The sequence below is a fragment of the Geotrypetes seraphini genome, chromosome 2 (genome assembly GCF_902459505.1).
Source record: "Geotrypetes seraphini chromosome 2, aGeoSer1.1, whole genome shotgun sequence".
NCBI classification, from domain to species: Eukaryota; Metazoa; Chordata; class Amphibia; order Gymnophiona; family Dermophiidae; genus Geotrypetes; species Geotrypetes seraphini.
In genome coordinates, this window is record NC_047085.1 from 403654087 (window position 1) to 403671953 (window position 17867).

At 44.3% G+C, this 17867-nt stretch overlaps 1 protein-coding gene across 5 annotated transcripts in view; it reads left to right on the forward strand.

Moving 5' to 3' along the window:
- ANKMY2 (ankyrin repeat and MYND domain containing 2) overlaps nucleotides 1-17867 on the forward strand; it is a 118779-nt gene that overhangs the window by 15056 nt on the left and 85856 nt on the right. For all 5 annotated transcript variants that reach the window (XM_033930965.1, XM_033930960.1, XM_033930961.1 and 2 more), the window contains exon 3: nucleotides 10100-10238. In XM_033930965.1, the coding sequence (XP_033786856.1) occupies nucleotides 10106-10238 (133 nt within the window). In that variant the 5' untranslated portion in view covers nucleotides 10100-10105. The remainder of the gene's footprint in view (nucleotides 1-10099; nucleotides 10239-17867) is intronic.

Genomic DNA, 17867 nt, shown 5'->3' on the forward strand with positions numbered 1-17867 from the left:
GATTGTATTATCTTCCAGTTCTTTTTGACAATGCTTGCCACTGCATTTCCTGCAGTCGAATATTTTAAAACACAAGTAATGTTGTCTGTACTTTGTTCTTTGTCTTTTTTCGTTTGCTTGTCCAAGAGCCAATCGCGGTGATAGTATTTGGCCCTTTTGTAGGCCCTCTTTAAAATATTCCTTGGGTAACCTCTTTGCTCCAATTTTTGAATTAATAGTTTAGAATGTTGATTGTAATCTTTAATATTTGTACAATTACGTTTTAATCTAAGGAATTGGGAAAAAGGAAGATTCTTTTTTAGGCTCATTGGATGACAGCTATGAAAATCAAGGAAAGTATTCCTATCAGTCGGCTTAGTGTAAAGATCAAACTCAAAATGATCAACAGCTTGAATCACCAAAATGTCTAATAATTGATTTTTTCTTGAGAATGTTGCATGGTGAATTGAATGTTATTGTCACAGCTGTTGAGCCAACCGAAAAACGAATAGAGATCTTGTACAGTACCCTTCCAGAGGAGTAGGATGTCATCGATGTACCTATACCATTTGAAAATCTGCAGACTAAATGGTGAATTCTCTATCCATGTTGATTCAAAACATTCGATGTATAGATTTGCCACTGAAGGGGCGAAAGTAGCCCCCATGGCTACTCCCTTCTTTTGTTTATAAATTATTCCATTGTACATGAAAAAATTTTCTTTCATTGCAATCCTGGCTAGGTTGGAGAGGAATTCAGTTGGTATAGAATGTGGTCTTACTCTTTTTTCTAAAACATTCTTGAGAATAAGTAATGCATCGTCTTGGGGTATAGAGGTATAAAGAGCTGTGACATCCAGTGTTACCATAATGAAAGGAAAAGATTCTACTGTGATAGCTTCAAGTTTGACCATCAAATCTCTAGAATCCTGGATGAACGAACTAATCTTTTGTACTTCAGTTTTCAGGAATTCGTCGACAAACATTGATAGGGGCTCTAATAAGGAACCCCTAGAGGACATAATGGGTCTACCTGGTGGATTGTTTAGTCCTTTATGAACTTTAGGAAGCACATAAAAAACAGGGATGATAGGTGTTTTGATGTTTAAAAACTTATAATCTTTGTGGGTGAGAAACCTTTCATTGAGACCCTCATTGGTGAGTTTGTTGATTGTTCTCTGTAATCTTTTAGTTGGATCTAATGGTGCTTTAACGTAAACTTCTTCATCTTATAGTTGCCGAATGATTTCTTTATCATATTTCTCATAGTCCATTAGCACCACTGCACCACTCTTATCTGCTTTCTTCACAACTAGTGATTTATCATTTTTCAAGTTTTTTAAAGCCTGCGTTTCTTCTTTTTTTAAGTTATTATATTGGTATGTGCTGCTATCATACCATTGTTTTGCCTCTTGTAAAGCACATGCTTTAAATGCATTGACTAGCGGGTCGAGAGGGATTGGTGGAGACCAGGTGCTCTTGGGAGTTACTATCGTCCGGTCTGTATTTAGTGGAAAGGCACTAAAATAGATCTTTAATTGTAATTTCCTCACAAACTTCTCAATGTCGATATTTAACTGAAAAAGATCGAAATGAGTAGATGGTACAAAGGATAGACCGTATGTTAAGATCTTGGACTCTATAGGATTCAGTGTATGTTGAGACAAGTTAATTACCACTGGTTGGTCTGGGTTTGTGAGCGGGTGTTGGGTCTTGATCTCACTGACCCTCTTCTGCCTCTTGTGCGTCCCCGTCTTTGTGCTTGTCCTTTCCGAAAAAAAGTGCTGGACTGTTTGTCTCCGCTTGTGGACATTGAGGAGATAGAAGAATCTGAACCTGTTGAATCTGTTTTATCATTATTGGTGTTTTTGTTTGCGTTGTACATCCATGAATAAACTTTATTATTAGCGTAATCTAATTCGTCTCGTTTGAATTTACGAAGTTTGTTTCTCTTAAGATTTTCCCTGAATTTGTCCATGTCCTTATTTAAATGTTTAAATTTGTCAGTGAATTCTGGTTCTGTCAAAGTATTTTTAAGTTGCACCTATGTCTGTATCAAGTTTTAACTTTTTTTCATTGATGACTGTTTTACTGTTCTCAATGATAAGAATCATTAGACCTAAAGCACATTTATTAAGTATTTTGTTCCAGGTTTCTATAAATTGTTGGTCTTCTTTAAATATTTGAGGAGCCTTTTGGATCCTCAGACCCCTTGGGATCCGTTCTTTTTTACAGTATTCAATTAGAAGGTCACTGTTTACTTCCATACTAACCATAGACTTAAAAGATTTGTTCAGCTCCAACCATGTTGATGATTGTGTATCAGTGGTAGAAGGTATATCAAATTGAGTGGCAACATCAACTATTTTGCCTATTTTGTCAGAGGGAAAACTGAACACAGTGGTCCATCCGTCTGAAGCCATTGCTATCAGTAGTGAAACACTCAAAAGTATAAGCAATGTAACAAGTCACTCTTTCAACAGTATCAACAGAAAAGACTTGTAGTGTAGCTGGGTTTATAATAGGTAGCAGAACCCTCAGATACCTGAACTGTTAAACCATCAAAAGTTCTGATAACAGCATATACAGGTAGTGAGTATCATTCATTGGGTTCTACTTTTTTTAAAGTGCTTGATTCTTAGTTCTTGTTCTATTGCACATCTACTTGAAAAGGTGCTCTAAGTGCATATTACATGAATAAATAGATGAAAAAATTAATAATGAGCAGCACTTATCTTAAAGCACTGCTACAGCCCTCAGTCCAACGGGACCCGTTTTGCCGAACTTTCGGCTTCTTCAGGGGTCGTATTAGATAGCTCTAAATAAATCACCAAGAAAGAAGAAATGTTAAAAATATATTATAAATTATAAACTTTGCAAAATTCAATTAAACGGACGGTACTTACTGGGCAGCTATGCTCTCTGTATCTTAGAGCAGGAAAATGGCGCTGGCAAAGTTAGAACGCCGAGCATGCGCTTTAAAGAGCCTCCTCATTAATTATTATAAACCCAGCTACACTACAAGTCTTTTCTGTTGATACTGTTGAAAGAGTGACTTGTTACATTGCTTATACTTTTGAGTTTTGTACTTTTAAACCATTGAGGCGGACTGAAATGCAATCTTTTTTGCCAGGACATATTCTGCTGAATTCATCGTCTTCGTAAAAATCTTGAACTCTATTTGCAATTTCTTTTGGAAGGGACTTGCCAATTTTTGCATCAGGTATAGAACAAATGCCTTTCTCTTTCTTTACTTTTTGGGCTGTTCTGACCATGCGCTCTGAAACGCCAAACTTCATTGCTGTTTCCTTTATTGACCAACTTTTTGGGGCCATCGTCAATAATTGAACTTTCATTGACCTGTTGGATATTGCAATTTTCGTTTTCATTTCTTCAATGAGGTCAGTGTAATCTTCACATAACTTGCATTCTACAGACTGACGAGACGGCCCAACTTCTTCAGCTGAAACTCCAGCAGCAGATGTAATCTTCTTGGCTATCACATTCTGCACACATTCAATTTTTCGTATCACATAGCCGGCTTTATCTCTACTAGCTAACCTTCGAATTTTCAATGGAGAGGTTCCTAAAGCAGTCAAGCTTTGATCAACTGCATCGGAGATGCTGATATCAAAATCGTCTGAAGATGAAGATGCTGCAGTAGCTTCACTCATTGAAACGTATTGGGCTTTGCACCTACTGCAAAGTTTCTGACCTGGCTTGATATTTATTTTTGCCACTTTTCTAAAATCATTAGACATGGCAAGATCGACTTTTAACAATCCACTTTGAACAATGTGATTTTTCTTTTCAAATGGATTACAACACGATGTTTGCTTTAATTCGTATTTGTCGAGATACTTTGCTTTATGGTGGAGGCAGATTTGGTCTTTATCCATCAGTTCAACTTCAGAGCGCCGAGTGATAAGCAATTTTTCATCAGTTGACAAATTATGTAAAAAAAATGAGCCCACAGTTTTTAGAATAAAATGTGCCGTCATGACACTTTGACAACAATTTTTGCCCAATGGCACAGTCTGGCAGAAAAGGATTATTATTAGTCGATTCGTTGGCATCCATTTTAAACTGAATTAATAATAATGTGGATCTGAAAAAGAAAACAAGTTGTAATTTGTGATCTGCATGCAACAAAATTATCACCTCAATTTCTAGTTAGGAATAATCATTAATTAAGAACACTATAATTGTACCCAAAGCTTGAGTAAAAATAAACAGGGAAAAACAGTGTGAAAAGTGACATAATTGCGTTGAAAAATGAAGCCCAATTTTCTAGGGGGTTTGAAATATGCTCTTTCTAATGAGACTGATTTGAAAGAGTTTCTGAAAGGTATTTTTCTGTAAAAGCAGGCTGAAAATACCCTATTTTTGGCCTTTTTACACAAATTGGCAACTTTACACTTAATTTGTAAACTAATGGAAAGAGCTTGAAGGTTGAAATTGTACTTTTGAAAACAACGTTGTACTGAGACATTATGCGCCAAATTTCGCATTTATTACTCAATTATTGTGGGAGCTAAGTAATGTCAAACTTTGACTTTTTTTGGAGCACTAATTTTTTCGGCCAAGTTTACTGTAATTCAGCCATTCACTCAGTGCTCGACAAAAATTATTATTGGTAGCACTGAATAGAGCTCCAAAAGTTGTGCAGGGTAGCTAAGTTTCAGTTTTTTTGGAAACATAGCTCGTGAGATATTGTGTCTCAAAGTTGTCAGAATGTCAATGTCGTACTGTATGTCATTGCAGTATGGGGTCAAACAAATGGCTATATTCCACAGGCGAAACTAAAACTTTACCAAAGTTCGTTTGATACATGTGGGACTTTGTGCATAAAGTTTTATCAAAATCCATGATGGTCATGCAGGGAGCCCTTGATCACTTGACATGGAATAACCCAGGAGGTAGTTGGCATTCCTCCTGCCGTTAGTTTTTGGTTGGGTGGGACTGATGGTAGGAGGGATTGGAAACCCTCCTGACATAATTTTAAGTGGCATCGGGGCAGATTTTTTGTGGGGTTCATGGAGAAGTGTTCGGGGCACTTGTTGGGATGCAAAATATCTGCCCAATTTAAAAAAAAAAAAAATTAAAAAGCTGGCAGAGACCCTGACAGCAGTGACAGGAGGCTATTCCTTCTATCACTACTGTCAGGGCTTTAGCGAACTGTTCAGTTGGCTGGATGTGTGCCAACGATCGTCTTCATTTGCATGCAGGCCTTTAGTGAATTCGTCGGCCTGCATGCAAACGGAAACGGATCGCACACGGATCGGAGGGTTAGTGAATCTAGCCCTTGGTTCTTACAAGACTAACGAAGACTCCTTTTGAACCAGATTTTAGGAAAGGACTTGGTTGTTGCTGGACTAACGAAGACTCCTTTTGAACCAGATTTTAGGAAAGGACTTGGTTGTTGCTGGACTAACGAAGACTCCTTTTGAACCAGATTTTAGGAAAGGACTTGGTTGTTGCTGGACTAACGAAGACTCCTTTTGAACCAGATTTTAGGAAAGGACTTGGTTGTTGCTGGACTAACGAAGACTCCTTTTGAACCAGATTTTAGGAAAGGACTTGGTTGTTGCTGGACTAACGAAGACTCCTTTTGGACCAGATTTTAGGAAAGGACTTGGTTGTTGCTGGCCTAACGAAGACTCCTTTTGAAACAGATTTTAGGAAAGGACTTGGTTGTTGCTGGCCTAACAAAGACTCTTTTTGGACCAGATTTTAGGAAAGGACTGGGTTGTTGCTAGCCTAACGAAGACTCCTTTTGAACCAGATTTTAGGAAAGGACTTGGTTGTTGCTGGACTAACGAAGACTCCTTTTGGACCAGATTTTAGGAAAGGACTTGGTTGTTGCTGGCCTAACGAAGACTCCTTTTGAAACAGATTTTAGGAAAGGACTTGGTTGTTGCTGGCCTAACAAAGACTCTTTTTGGACCAGATTTTAGGAAAGGACTGGGTTGTTGCTAGCCTAACAAAGACTCCTTTTGGACCAGATTTTAGGAAAGGACTTGGTTGTTGCTGGCCTAACAAAAGACTCCTTTTGGACCAGATTTTAGGAAAGGACTTGGTTGTTGCTGGCCTAACAATGACTCCTTTTGGACCAGATTTTAGGAAAGGACTTGGTTGTTGCTGGCCTAACAAAAGACTCCTTTTGGACCAGATTTTAGGAAAGGACTTGGTTGTTGCTGGCCTAACAATGACTCTTTTTGGACCAGATTTTAGGAAAGGACTTGGTTGTTGCTGGCCTAACAATGACTCTTTTTGGACCAGATTTTAGGAAAGGACTGGGTTGTTGCTGACCTAACAAAGACTCCTTTTGGACCAGATTTTAGGAAAGGACTCTGTTGTTGCTGGCCTAACAAAGACTCCTTTTGGACCAGATTTTAGGAAAGGACTTGGTTGTTGCTGGCCTAACAAAGACTCCTTTTGGACCAGATTTTAAGAAAGGACTTGGTTGTTGCTGGCCTAACAAAAGACTCCTTTTGGACCAGATTTTAGGAAAGGACTTGGTTGTTGCTGGCCTAACAATGACTCTTTTTGGACCAGATTTTAGGAAAGGACTTGGTTGTTGCTGGCCTAACAATGACTCTTTTTGGACCAGATTTTAGGAAAGGACTGGGTTGTTGCCGACCTAACAAAGACTCCTTTTGGACCAGATTTTAGGAAAGGACTCTGTTGTTGCTGGCCTAACAAAGACTCCTTTTGGACCAGATTTTAGGAAAGGACTTGGTTGTTGCTGGCCTAACAAATACTCCTTTTGGACCAGATTTTAAGAAAGGACTTGGTTGTTGCTGGCCTAACAAAAGACTCCTTTTGGACCAGATTTTAAGAAAGGACTTGGTTGTTGCTGGCCTAACAAAAGACTCCTTTTGGACCAGATTTTAGGAAAGGACTTGGATGTTGCTGGCCTAACAAAGACTCCTTTTGGACCAGATTTTAGGAAAGGACTTGGTTGGTGCTGGCCTAACAAAGACTCCTTTTGAACCAATGACCTCGTCTCATCTTAAATATCTCACTTGAAAAGTGGTTTTTCTCATTTCTTACATCTGCTCGAAGAATAAGTGAACTTCAGGCACTGATGGCGGATCCACCGTTCACAGTGTTTCATCATGACAAAGTGGTGCTACGCACTCATACAAAGTTCCTTCTCAAAGGTAAGTCACTGAATTCCATCTCAATCAATCCATTATGCTTCTGTGGTTTTTTTTGTTGTTGTGTTTTGTTTTTGTTTTTTTTGTTTTTTACTAGCCTCATTCTCATCCTGGAGAAACGGCTCTTCATACTTTGGACTGTGAACGAGCTTTGGCCTACTACTTGTAGCGTACTTGGCCACATAGGACATCTCCTCAACTCTTTGTCTCCTTCGATCCTAATAAGTTGGGATGTTGTGTATCCAAAAGGACTATTTCTACCTGGTTGGAGGCTTGTATTGCCTTCTGTTATGCTCAGCCTGGGCTGCATCTGGGGAGTCCTGTCACAGCCCACAAAGGCCGAGCTATGTCAGCTTCAGTTGCTTTTTTATGTTCCCACTCCTATTGATGAAATCTGTAAAGCTGCTACTTGGTATTCGGTTCATACATTCACATCTCACTACTGTCTGGAATCTTATTCCAGATGGGATGATCACTTCAGCAAAGCAGTTTTGCAAAATTTATTCTCTTAATGGCCAACTCTCTCTCCATCCCATTATAGTAAGCTAGGTTGTCTCACAAGTGAGACTATGCTGCCTTCTTGTCCTGGGATAAAGCAGAGTTACTTACCATAATAGGTGTTATCCCAGAACAAGCAGGCAGCCTATTCTCACATGTGGGTGATGTCATCCACGGAGCCCGGATGCGGACAGCCTCGCAAGCAGACTTGCTTGAAGAAACTCAGAAGTTTCAAGTCTGCCGCACCATGCATGCACGAGTACCTTCCCGCCCAGCACAGGGCGCGTCTCTTCAGTTCTCAGTTTTCCACGGAGCCAAGAAGTCTGTCTTTGATGCTCTGCGCTGAACTTAGTTTGCTTTGTGCCTTCTCTTACCATGGCTCGTGTTTTATTTTCTTCTTACCGTGTCGCTGTGCTTTTCTTTCGGTCATTGTTAAAAAAAAAAAAAAGATTTTTTTTCTTCGAGTGACGGAGAGGCCTGTCGCACGCTCTCAGCCTGCAGGCTTTGACTTTGCGGCGGCTCTTTTTCCTTCTATGTCCCAGCCAGTCATGGGCTTCAAGAAGTGTAGCCAATGCCAACATGCGATCTCCCTCACTGACCCACACCGCTGATGCCTTCAGTGTCTGGGCCTGACCACTGCCCGGAGTCGCTGTGCTACCCTTCAACCTCGAGCCCTCAAACGTCGTCGAGTTCAAGTGGAGAAGATTTTCGGTATGGAAACCCCTGCTACACCCTCAACCTCGACCTCCGATTCGGTCGGGCCTGCTACGGGGTGTCCTCCTGCCTCCACGACTTCGACCTCGACTTTCATCAGACCTTCCTCGTTTGGAGCGTCCTCCACCTCGAGTAAATCTGCCAAGTCTCTTGAGCTTCCCTCAGGTCAGATACCTCAGCAGACAATTCCAGCAGTGGTCCTCAAGCTACCTAAACATCATTCCTCCAAGTCGAAGCATTCTTCCTCTTCGTCCTCGGAGCCTTTAGCCTCAGCAAGTAGTCCAGTTTCAGACTCTGATCCACAATTGCAGGCTACCATCCAGACCATTTTGGAGCGGGAATTTGTTCAATTACTGACCAGATATAGTCCTGCCTCAACTCTGCTTTCTGCAGTCCAGCCTGGGCACTCAGCAGTCTCACAAGAAGTCGAGTCCTTGCCTGTGCCTTGAGCTGAATTTACACACTCTATGCAAGGAATCCAGTCTTCGCGAGTGTCTCGTCTGGAATCTTCATACTCCATACAAGGAGCCGAGTCTTTGGGAGTGCTTTGAGATACCTCGATCCAGACCACAGAGTCTATGGGTCTTTGATCTACAGCTTCCAGCCCTATATCCTCGCATATAAGGCATTGTCCCTTTCGAGGCACAGGGCAGTCTCCTTGACCTCGCACAAGACCTGCTTCCAGGCAGCACTCTCATCACCAGTCGAGGCCTTCATCGAGGCATTCATCAAGACGCAGGTCATCCTCCAGAGAGAAGCCTTCCTCGTCCAGGCCTTCCAGCTCTTCGAGGCCTCCAGCTCCTCGATCCAGAACACCAGTAGCAGAACCTGAGAGCTCCGCTTCTCCCAGTGCCTCATCCCAGTCTACTTATTCACTGGAATATCAATACTCCAGAGAGGCCTCGCCTTCCTTTTCCACTCGAAGCGCCTTGAGGTCATCGAGTCCCTCTCAAAGCCATCCTCTTGCAGATCAATTGTTCTTTCCCTCTTTCCGCCGTCAAATGGCTGAGGACCTGGATCTTAAATTGGACTCTAAGTACTCTAAGGAGTGTTTAGACTGTCCGTACCGGTCTCTGAGGCTGGAGTCACCCGTCTAAGAGAATATCTGCCTGCTTTCCCTGGATAATACCTGTTACAGGTAAGTAACTTTGCTTTCGTTCAGAACAGTGTTACTGAATAAAGAAAAGAAAATTATCAGGTAAGACATAATTTCTCCTTAGATTTGGTTGAAGGGGCATGTATTGGGGCAGAAAGTAAGTATTTCTGTGTTAATCAGCATGTCACAAATAAGTGATGGTAATTGCTCATACGCCAATATTTAATGGGCTCATACGCCAATGTTTAATGGCTACACACTAGTGATCATATTGACACATGAGCATTCAGAAAACGGAAAATAGGCCATTTTCCAGCTGTGGTAAGAATGGCCTTAGCAAGTGGGAAAGACCTGTCTGTGGTAGAAGGCCAATTTCTACTGCAGCTTTGTAAAAGAACCCCCCAAATCTCTAAAAATAGCACAAATAACTGAAGAATGGTCTCTGAAGATCTTTAAAAAGGGACAATATGATTAAGATTAGATGTATCCTCCTTTTTTTGTCCATAATTTATTTTTCTAACATTATCTAATTTCAAGAAAAGAAGGATTATAATCAGGAAGTGCAGTGTTTTAAATGGAGGCAAGTGTCAGATTTTGAACAATATATAAATTGTAAAAAAAACCTTGACTATTTTGTGTTTATTTTCTAGCATGGAATGACCCCTCTGATGCATGCTGCCTATAAAGGGAAAGCTAACCTGTGTAGGCTGCTGTTGCAACATGGTGCCAATGTCAACTGCAATGAACATGAGCATGGATACACAGCCTTAATGTTTGCTGGACTCTCTGGTAAATTGGTAGCTTCTACTTATCACTTATAGCGCTGAAAGGCGTAAGCGGCGCTGTACATTTTGACATTTATAGACGGTCCTGCTCAGAAGAGCTTACAATCTAACTTGGACAGATATGACACATAGGGTTGGGGATGCAGAACCCAAGGTGAGAGTAGTTAGGAGTCAAAAGTGCTCTCAAAGAGGTGGGCTTTTAACTGGGCCTTGAACACTGCCTGAGACAGAGCCCGCCGTAGGAATTCGGGCAGTTTCTTCCAAGCATATGGTGCAGCAAGGCAGAAAGGACGGAATCTGAAGTTGGCAGTTGAAAATAAGGGCACAGATAGGAGGGACTTACCAGCTGAGTGGAGGTCACAGGGGTGATTGTAGGGGCTTTTGAGTGTTGTGCTATAGTGCATGTCTTAATGTCTCAGATGGATTCTAGCGAGGCAGGATATAAATGTTGTCACCTGCCGGGGTCTTGGTAAAGTTAAGAAGACCTCCGGTAGAGGGTAGCACACTCCTGACGTGGCTCCCAAAGGGGGAGACCTCACTGGTGTCTCACTATCTGGGCTTTGCTAAAAATAAAGCACCGTGAGTCAAGTGGAACAACATAATGTGAAAAGTTTAATTAGTCACTTAACACATAAATCATATCAGCTATTATTATAGTCCAAGTTTCCTTTCTTCCCAAACAAGGGCAAACAGAAAGAAAACAGAAAACAAAAAGACTTTTAACTTTCACCCCAGTCCAGTGAAAGCACAGCAAGCTTTCTATCAGGTATAATTCCAGTCCAGGTTTTAGGGCTTGCTCTACCTGATCACACAGTCTCTGAAAAAACACAGCACAATTAGTCTCTTAAGCAATTATCCAGCCTTGAGCTGGAGTCCTGGGCTTACTAATCAACACAGTCCAGTTTCTTCACCAGGTATTTACAGTCTTGCATATAAAGTAAACTTTAAGCAAAAACAAAAGACAAAAACTGAAGCCTTACTGCAGGCTCCTAAATTTCCAGCCCTGATTAGCTCACAGTCCTTTGGGCTTCTTTTGAGCTCCTGCACAGCTGCACTGTAGCAATCCAATCAAGCTGGTGCAGCACTGCTCTAAGCTTGTTTTTACAGCACAAACCATCAAAACAGTTCTGCCAAAAACTCCTCTCCACTATTATTCTTGTACAGCCTTGTACCTGTAGTGTTTAGTGGAAAGTTGCCAAGCCCACATCCATGGCTTCTTCCATAACGGTCTCCAGCATACACCCTTCATCCAGGTCCATGCTTTCTGGTGTATCCAGCTGCTCTGCTGGTTCCTGAGGCATTGGAGCCTCACACTCCATTGGCTCTGGAGTGAGGTCTGGCCTTCTCCTGGCCCGGAGAACTCTCTCTCCCAGACTCTCTTGGGCAGCCTCCTTTAATGCTCTGGAGAGCTGCTTAACAGGCTTAGGGCCACGCCCTACACTGGGTGATTGTGTGCCTAGCTTGTGTGTTCTTGGGCTCCCCCTCAGGCTACAGGGTAGAATATCACTGGGAGCTTGATTAAACCCCTTAGTGTGACTGGAAGCTTTTCTGGGCCGGGCAGTTAACCTATACTCAGGGCACTGCTCTAGGTTAGAAGGCTCAGGATAGGCAGCTAGGCTTTCAGGATCTTCTTCCTGATCCTTCTCAGTGAGAGTCTGGTCTTGAGTAAGAGACTGAGACCGGGTTTTCACTCTGACATGACCGTCTCGGGGAGCGGAAATGTCACATACCCCCTCACTTAAAGGCTGCCTAGTCTGAGGCTTCTGCTGGGGTGTCTCGTACATTCTAGACAGGACGTCCACATTGGCGTTAAGCTTCCCAGGCCTATGCACTACCCTGAATCTAAACGTTTGCAGGGCTAAATACCAGCGTGTTAACCTGGCATTGTTATTGCGCATAGTATGGAGCCACTTCAGCGCAGCATGGTCAGTGACCAGCGTGAACTCGCGTTCCTCTAGATAATGCCCCAGAGTTTCCATAGCCCACTTGGCCGCAAGGCACTCTAGTTCTACAGTTGCGTAATTTTTCTCATTCGGATGTAACTTCCGACTGAGATATAACAACGGGTGTTCAATCCCCTCAATCTCCTGGCTAAGAACAGCACCCACACCACTACCAGAGGCGTCTGTTTGGAGAATTAATGGTTTCTTAAAATCTATGGCTGCCAATACTGGGTGGGCGCATAGACTTTTTTTGAGATCCTCCAGGGCCTCCCTACCTCTGGGTTCCCATTGTAACCTATCGGCTCTCTCCTTCTTCAACATGTCAGTGAGCGGGCTGGCTCGGGAAGCAAAGGATGGGATGAACCTCCTATAGTACCCGATTAATCCTAAGAAAGCCCTCAACTGTTTCTTGGAGACAGGTTGTGGGTAGGTCCTGATGCATTGGACTTTGTCCACCAAGGGTCTTATCTGTCCCTGCCCCACAACATAACCTAGGTACCTCACCTCCTTCTGTCCCAAGAAGCATTTCTTTGGGTTAATGGTAAACCCGGCCTTTCTTAATGCCCTCAGTACCGCTGCTACCTGCACCAAGTGTTCCTGCCACGACGGAGAATATATTACAATGTCATCTAGATACGCTTCGGCGTAGTCGTGGTGTTCGCGTAGGACTTCGTTAATTCCGCGTTGGCAACTAGCCGCCGCGCCATGAAGTCCAAATGGCATTCTAGTGAATTGGTATAAACCCTTGGGGGTACTAAAAGCGGTCTTGGGCTTGGCGGTCTCAGTGAGCGGGATCTGCCAGTAACCTTTCGTGAGGTCCAGTGTCGTGAGAAATTGAGCCTGGCCCAGACGATCTAAGAGCTCGTCCACCCTAGGCATCGGGAAAGCGTCAAACTTGGACACTTCATTCAGTTGGCGGAAATCAATACAAAAGCGGGGGGTGCCGTCCGCTTTGGGCACTATTACTATGGGGCTACACCACGGGCTAGTGGAGGGCTCTATCACCCCTAGGCTTATCATTTCCTCCACTAGCTGTTGGACTAGTCTCCTTTTCCCTTCTGACAGCCGATAAGGCTTGACCCTTACCACTTTACCCGGGTCTGTTACTATATCGTGGGTCACCACTTGTGTGTGTCCAGGGGTCACGGAGAATACATCCCCAAAGCTATCTACTAGTTCCCTCATTTGTTGTTCCTGTCCAGGGTCTAATTCAGGTCCTAAATTGACCTCCTCTTTTTGGTCTAACTCCGTCACCTGGGGTCCAAATTCATCCTCCTGGCTTTCTTGCGCGAGTAAGGCCAATACTTCCCGATCCCTCCAAGGTTTTAACAGGTTAATATGGTAGGTTTGTTTTCTCCCTTTATCATCCTTAACCCTATAATCCACCTCATTTAGGCGTTCGATGACGGTGGCCGGTCCCTTCCACTGGGCTAAGAATTTATGCGGATCAGAGGGAATAAGGACCAACACCCGTTCGCCCACTTGTAACTGTCTGTTTTTAGTCTTCCGGTCATAATATACCTTCTGCTTCCGTTGACTCCACTCCAGATTCTCTTTGCCTATCTTGGCCACCCGTGCTAATCTGTTCCTCAAATGGGTCAGGTACGATACTATGTCCTCATCCCTTTCCGTAGTAGTGCCCCATCCTTCCTTTATCATGTCTAGTATCCCCCTTGGACGCCTCCCAAAGAGCATCTCAAAGGGGCTTACCCCTAAGGAGTCCTGGATTCTCTCCCTAGCTGCAAATAATACAAGGGGTATAAACAAGTCCCAATCCCTCATGTCCCCTTTCAGTACTTTCTTGAGCATTTGCTTTAGCGTTTGATTGAAGCGCTCTACTACCCCATTTGCCTGTGGGTGATAGGCCGAGGTTCTAATGTGCCTAATCTTGAACCCTTGCCAAAACTTCTCCATGTCTTTGGACATAAAATTACTCCCTTGGTCTGTCAGGACCTCACGAGGAAATCCCATAGTACAGAATATTCCCATCAGTTCCTTCATGATAGCCGTAGATGTCGTTTTTCGCAAGGGGAATGCCCACGGAAAGCGGGTAGCTATGTCCATTACTACCAATATATAGCTGAAACCCCGGGGCGTCCGCTCTAATGGGCCTACTATGTCCATAGCCAATCTTGACAAAGGTTCCTCGATTCTGGGTAAGGGAATGAGAGGAACCTTAGGGGGTTTGTTTAGGGATAACCTCTGACATTCGGGACAGGATTTACAGAAATTAATGACATCTTGTATAACCCCTGGCCAAAAGAATCTCTGGGCTACCTGTCTTTGGGTCCCCTCGGCTCCCTTATGAGCCGCTAAGGGGTGATCATGCGCCGCTTGCAAAACCATTTTACGGAACCCTAGAGGTACCATGAGTTGCTCCCCTTTACCCCCAGAGCCTTCTCTCGGGCCTTCCCTATATAACAGGCCCTTCTTTATTCTAAAGGTAGTTACTCCTTTTTGAGGGCCCGAGGCTTGCTGCCAAGCTTCTTGCAATGAGCGGTCGGCCCTCTGCTCCATGGCAAAGGTCGGGAAGGTTTCCCTCACTTCCTTAGGCAGCCATGGCACGTCCTTATCTTGGGCTACCTGTTTTTGGGCCTGGCTCCTTTCTTGCTGCTGTCTCCTTCTCTTAGCTCTAGAACTACGAGCTTGTTTTGGGGTATATTTTTGGAAGGCTTCTCCTTTGAAAGGGAAGATTCTTCCTAACTCCCCTTCTGGCTCTTCGGCCAGCGGTCCCTGAGAGCGTGTATTAACCATCCCTTGTCTCTCTTTTAGGTACTCCCCTAGCCCGGCCCAATCTCGCCCTAAGATGAGGTTGAAAGGGGCTTTGGGTACTAAAGCTATAGGGACCCGGTACACCTTACTTCCATGCAGCAGGGTTGTAGGCCTAAGGGAATACCGGGCTTGGTCACCATGGATGCACCGGATGGAAACTGCACGAGTCTCTGTTTTTAACTTCTCATTGGGAAAGAGCTTTCTCCAAAACCCGGTGGCCATCATGGACTGATCGGCACCGGTATCTACTAGGGCCATAGTCTCCTGACCTCCCACCGAAACACATACCATATACCCTCTTTCGGCCCTCATTCCTTGTGAGGCTACATAATCCCTTTTCTCCTGGCAATATCGCAGGGTATGTCCCTGCTTCCCACACTTGAAGCAGCGGAGGCTCGTATCCTGTCCTGTCTTCCTAGGAGTACTGGGTAACGGTTTCCTCTGGGGGAAATTCTGGGAATCCAGTGACTTGGACCATGGAGGCTGTCCTCTCCCTGTTTCCCCTCTACTGGGCCTATCAGTTTTTCTTTCCTCAAAAGAGTTCTGAGCATCTATGAAGGCTTCGGCTGCCTCCACTACCTCTGGTAAAGTCTGACAGCCTTGCCTGCGGATCCATCCCCTCAACTCTTTGGGGACTGCTTCGAGCACCTGCTCTTTCACAACCTCCGCAAAGAGGGCTCTAGGATCCGACAGGTGAGGCTGTAGCCACCTTTCTGCCAGTTTTGACAGCCTCTGTACCAACGCTTTGGGTCTTTCTTTCGCTAGTAACTGCGTGGCTCTAAACTTCTGTCGGTAGTGCTCACAGGTATATCCTAGGTAATCTAAGATGTGTGTTCTTACTGTGGCATAATTACTAGCTTGCTCAGGACTGAGAGTCTGAAAGGCAGATAGAGTTTCCCCGGCCAGGCAAGGCAACAGACGCACGGCCCACTGATCAGGGGGCCATCCGGCTGCTGTTGCAATACGCTCGAAGGCGTTTAAAAATTCATCAGGCGCGTCCCCAGGAGAAATTTTGCACAAATTCAATGTGTGTAATGGAATTTGTCCTACCATGGACTGCGCCGGAGGACCCGGCGGATGCGCTGCGCCTGGGTTGGTCACCATGGGGTGTAATGTCTGAGCCCAGACCTTGGTCTGCTCGCCCATGGCCAATAGGATTTCATCATGTTGCCGCCTCGCGGCTTGCTGTCCAGAATGCCACATCTCCTGATTCGCTTTTATCAGGTTCTGTATGTCCTCTGAATGTTGACGTCTTTCTTGCGCCAGTACCGCTAGGAATTGCTGTGGGTCCATCCTCCGACCTGTGTAAAAAGACAAACACAAAAAAGGAAACCCAAGTGCGGTCTCACCAGAGAGAGTAAACTATCCCTCTTTGTTTTAACCCCGAGGAGTATCTTAACCGATACCTCTCGTATCCTCGTCAGTCCCCTCCCTAGGTACTCTTTACCTGAGGTACTGACGAGTCTGCGCCTTTGGTAAATAGGCCTCCTTGGCCTCCAGTCGTTCTGGCTGTGCTTGTACGTCCTGTTACTCCCGACTCAGGCACTTCCTTCTGGTCTGGTCCTTCCGGTGGTCCCTCAGAAGTATAGTCGGGTGTGGTTCCGGCAGCGTCGTCCTGTGTCACGGGAACACTCCAAAAGAAAAATTATGAAGCAAAAAAAAAACTGCAAAATTTTCGTTTTTTTTTTTTTTCCCTTTTTAGGTTCAAACTTGAAACCACCAGTAGAGTGTGCTAAAATCCCACCGCTGCCACCATTTTGTCACCTGCCGGGGTCTTGGTAAAGTTAAGAAGACCTCCGGTAGAGGGTAGCACACTCCTGACGTGGCTCCCAAAGGGGGAGACCTCACTGGTGTCTCACTATCTGGGCTTTGCTAAAAATAAAGCACCGTGAGTCAAGTGGAACAACATAATGTGAAAAGTTTAATTAGTCACTTAACACATAAATCATATCAGCTATTATTATAGTCCAAGTTTCCTTTCTTCCCAAACAAGGGCAAACAGAAAGAAAACAGAAAACAAAAAGACTTTTAACTTTCACCCCAGTCCAGTGAAAGCACAGCAAGCTTTCTATCAGGTATAATTCCAGTCCAGGTTTTAGGGCTTGCTCTACCTGATCACACAGTCTCTGAAAAAACACAGCACAATTAGTCTCTTAAGCAATTATCCAGCCTTGAGCTGGAGTCCTGGGCTTACTAATCAACACAGTCCAGTTTCTTCACCAGGTATTTACAGTCTTGCATATAAAGTAAACTTTAAGCAAAAACAAAAGACAAAAACTGAAGCCTTACTGCAGGCTCCTAAATTTCCAGCCCTGATTAGCTCACAGTCCTTTGGGCTTCTTTTGAGCTCCTGCACAGCTGCACTGTAGCAATCCAATCAAGCTGGTGCAGCACTGCTCTAAGCTTGTTTTTACAGCACAAACCATCAAAACAGTTCTGCCAAAAACTCCTCTCCACTATTATTCTTGTACAGCCTTGTACCTGTAGTGTTTAGTGGAAAGTTGCCAAGCCCACATCCATGGCTTCTTCCATAATGGTCTCCAGCATACACCCTTCATCCAGGTCCATGCTTTCTGGTGTATCCAGCTGCTCTGCTGGTTCCTGAGGCATTGGAGCCTCACACTCCATTGGCTCTGGAGTGAGGTCTGGCCTTCTCCTGGCCCGGAGAACTCTCTCTCCCAGACTCTCTTGGGCAGCCTCCTTTAATGCTCTGGAGAGCTGCTTAACAGGCTTAGGGCCACGCCCTACACTGGGTGATTGTGTGCCTAGCTTGTGTGTTCTTGGGCTCCCCCTCAGGCTACAGGGTAGAATATCACTGGGAGCTTGATTAAACCCCTTAGTGTGACTGGAAGCTTTTCTGGGCCGGGCAGTTAACCTATACTCAGGGCACTGCTCTAGGTTAGAAGGCTCAGGATAGG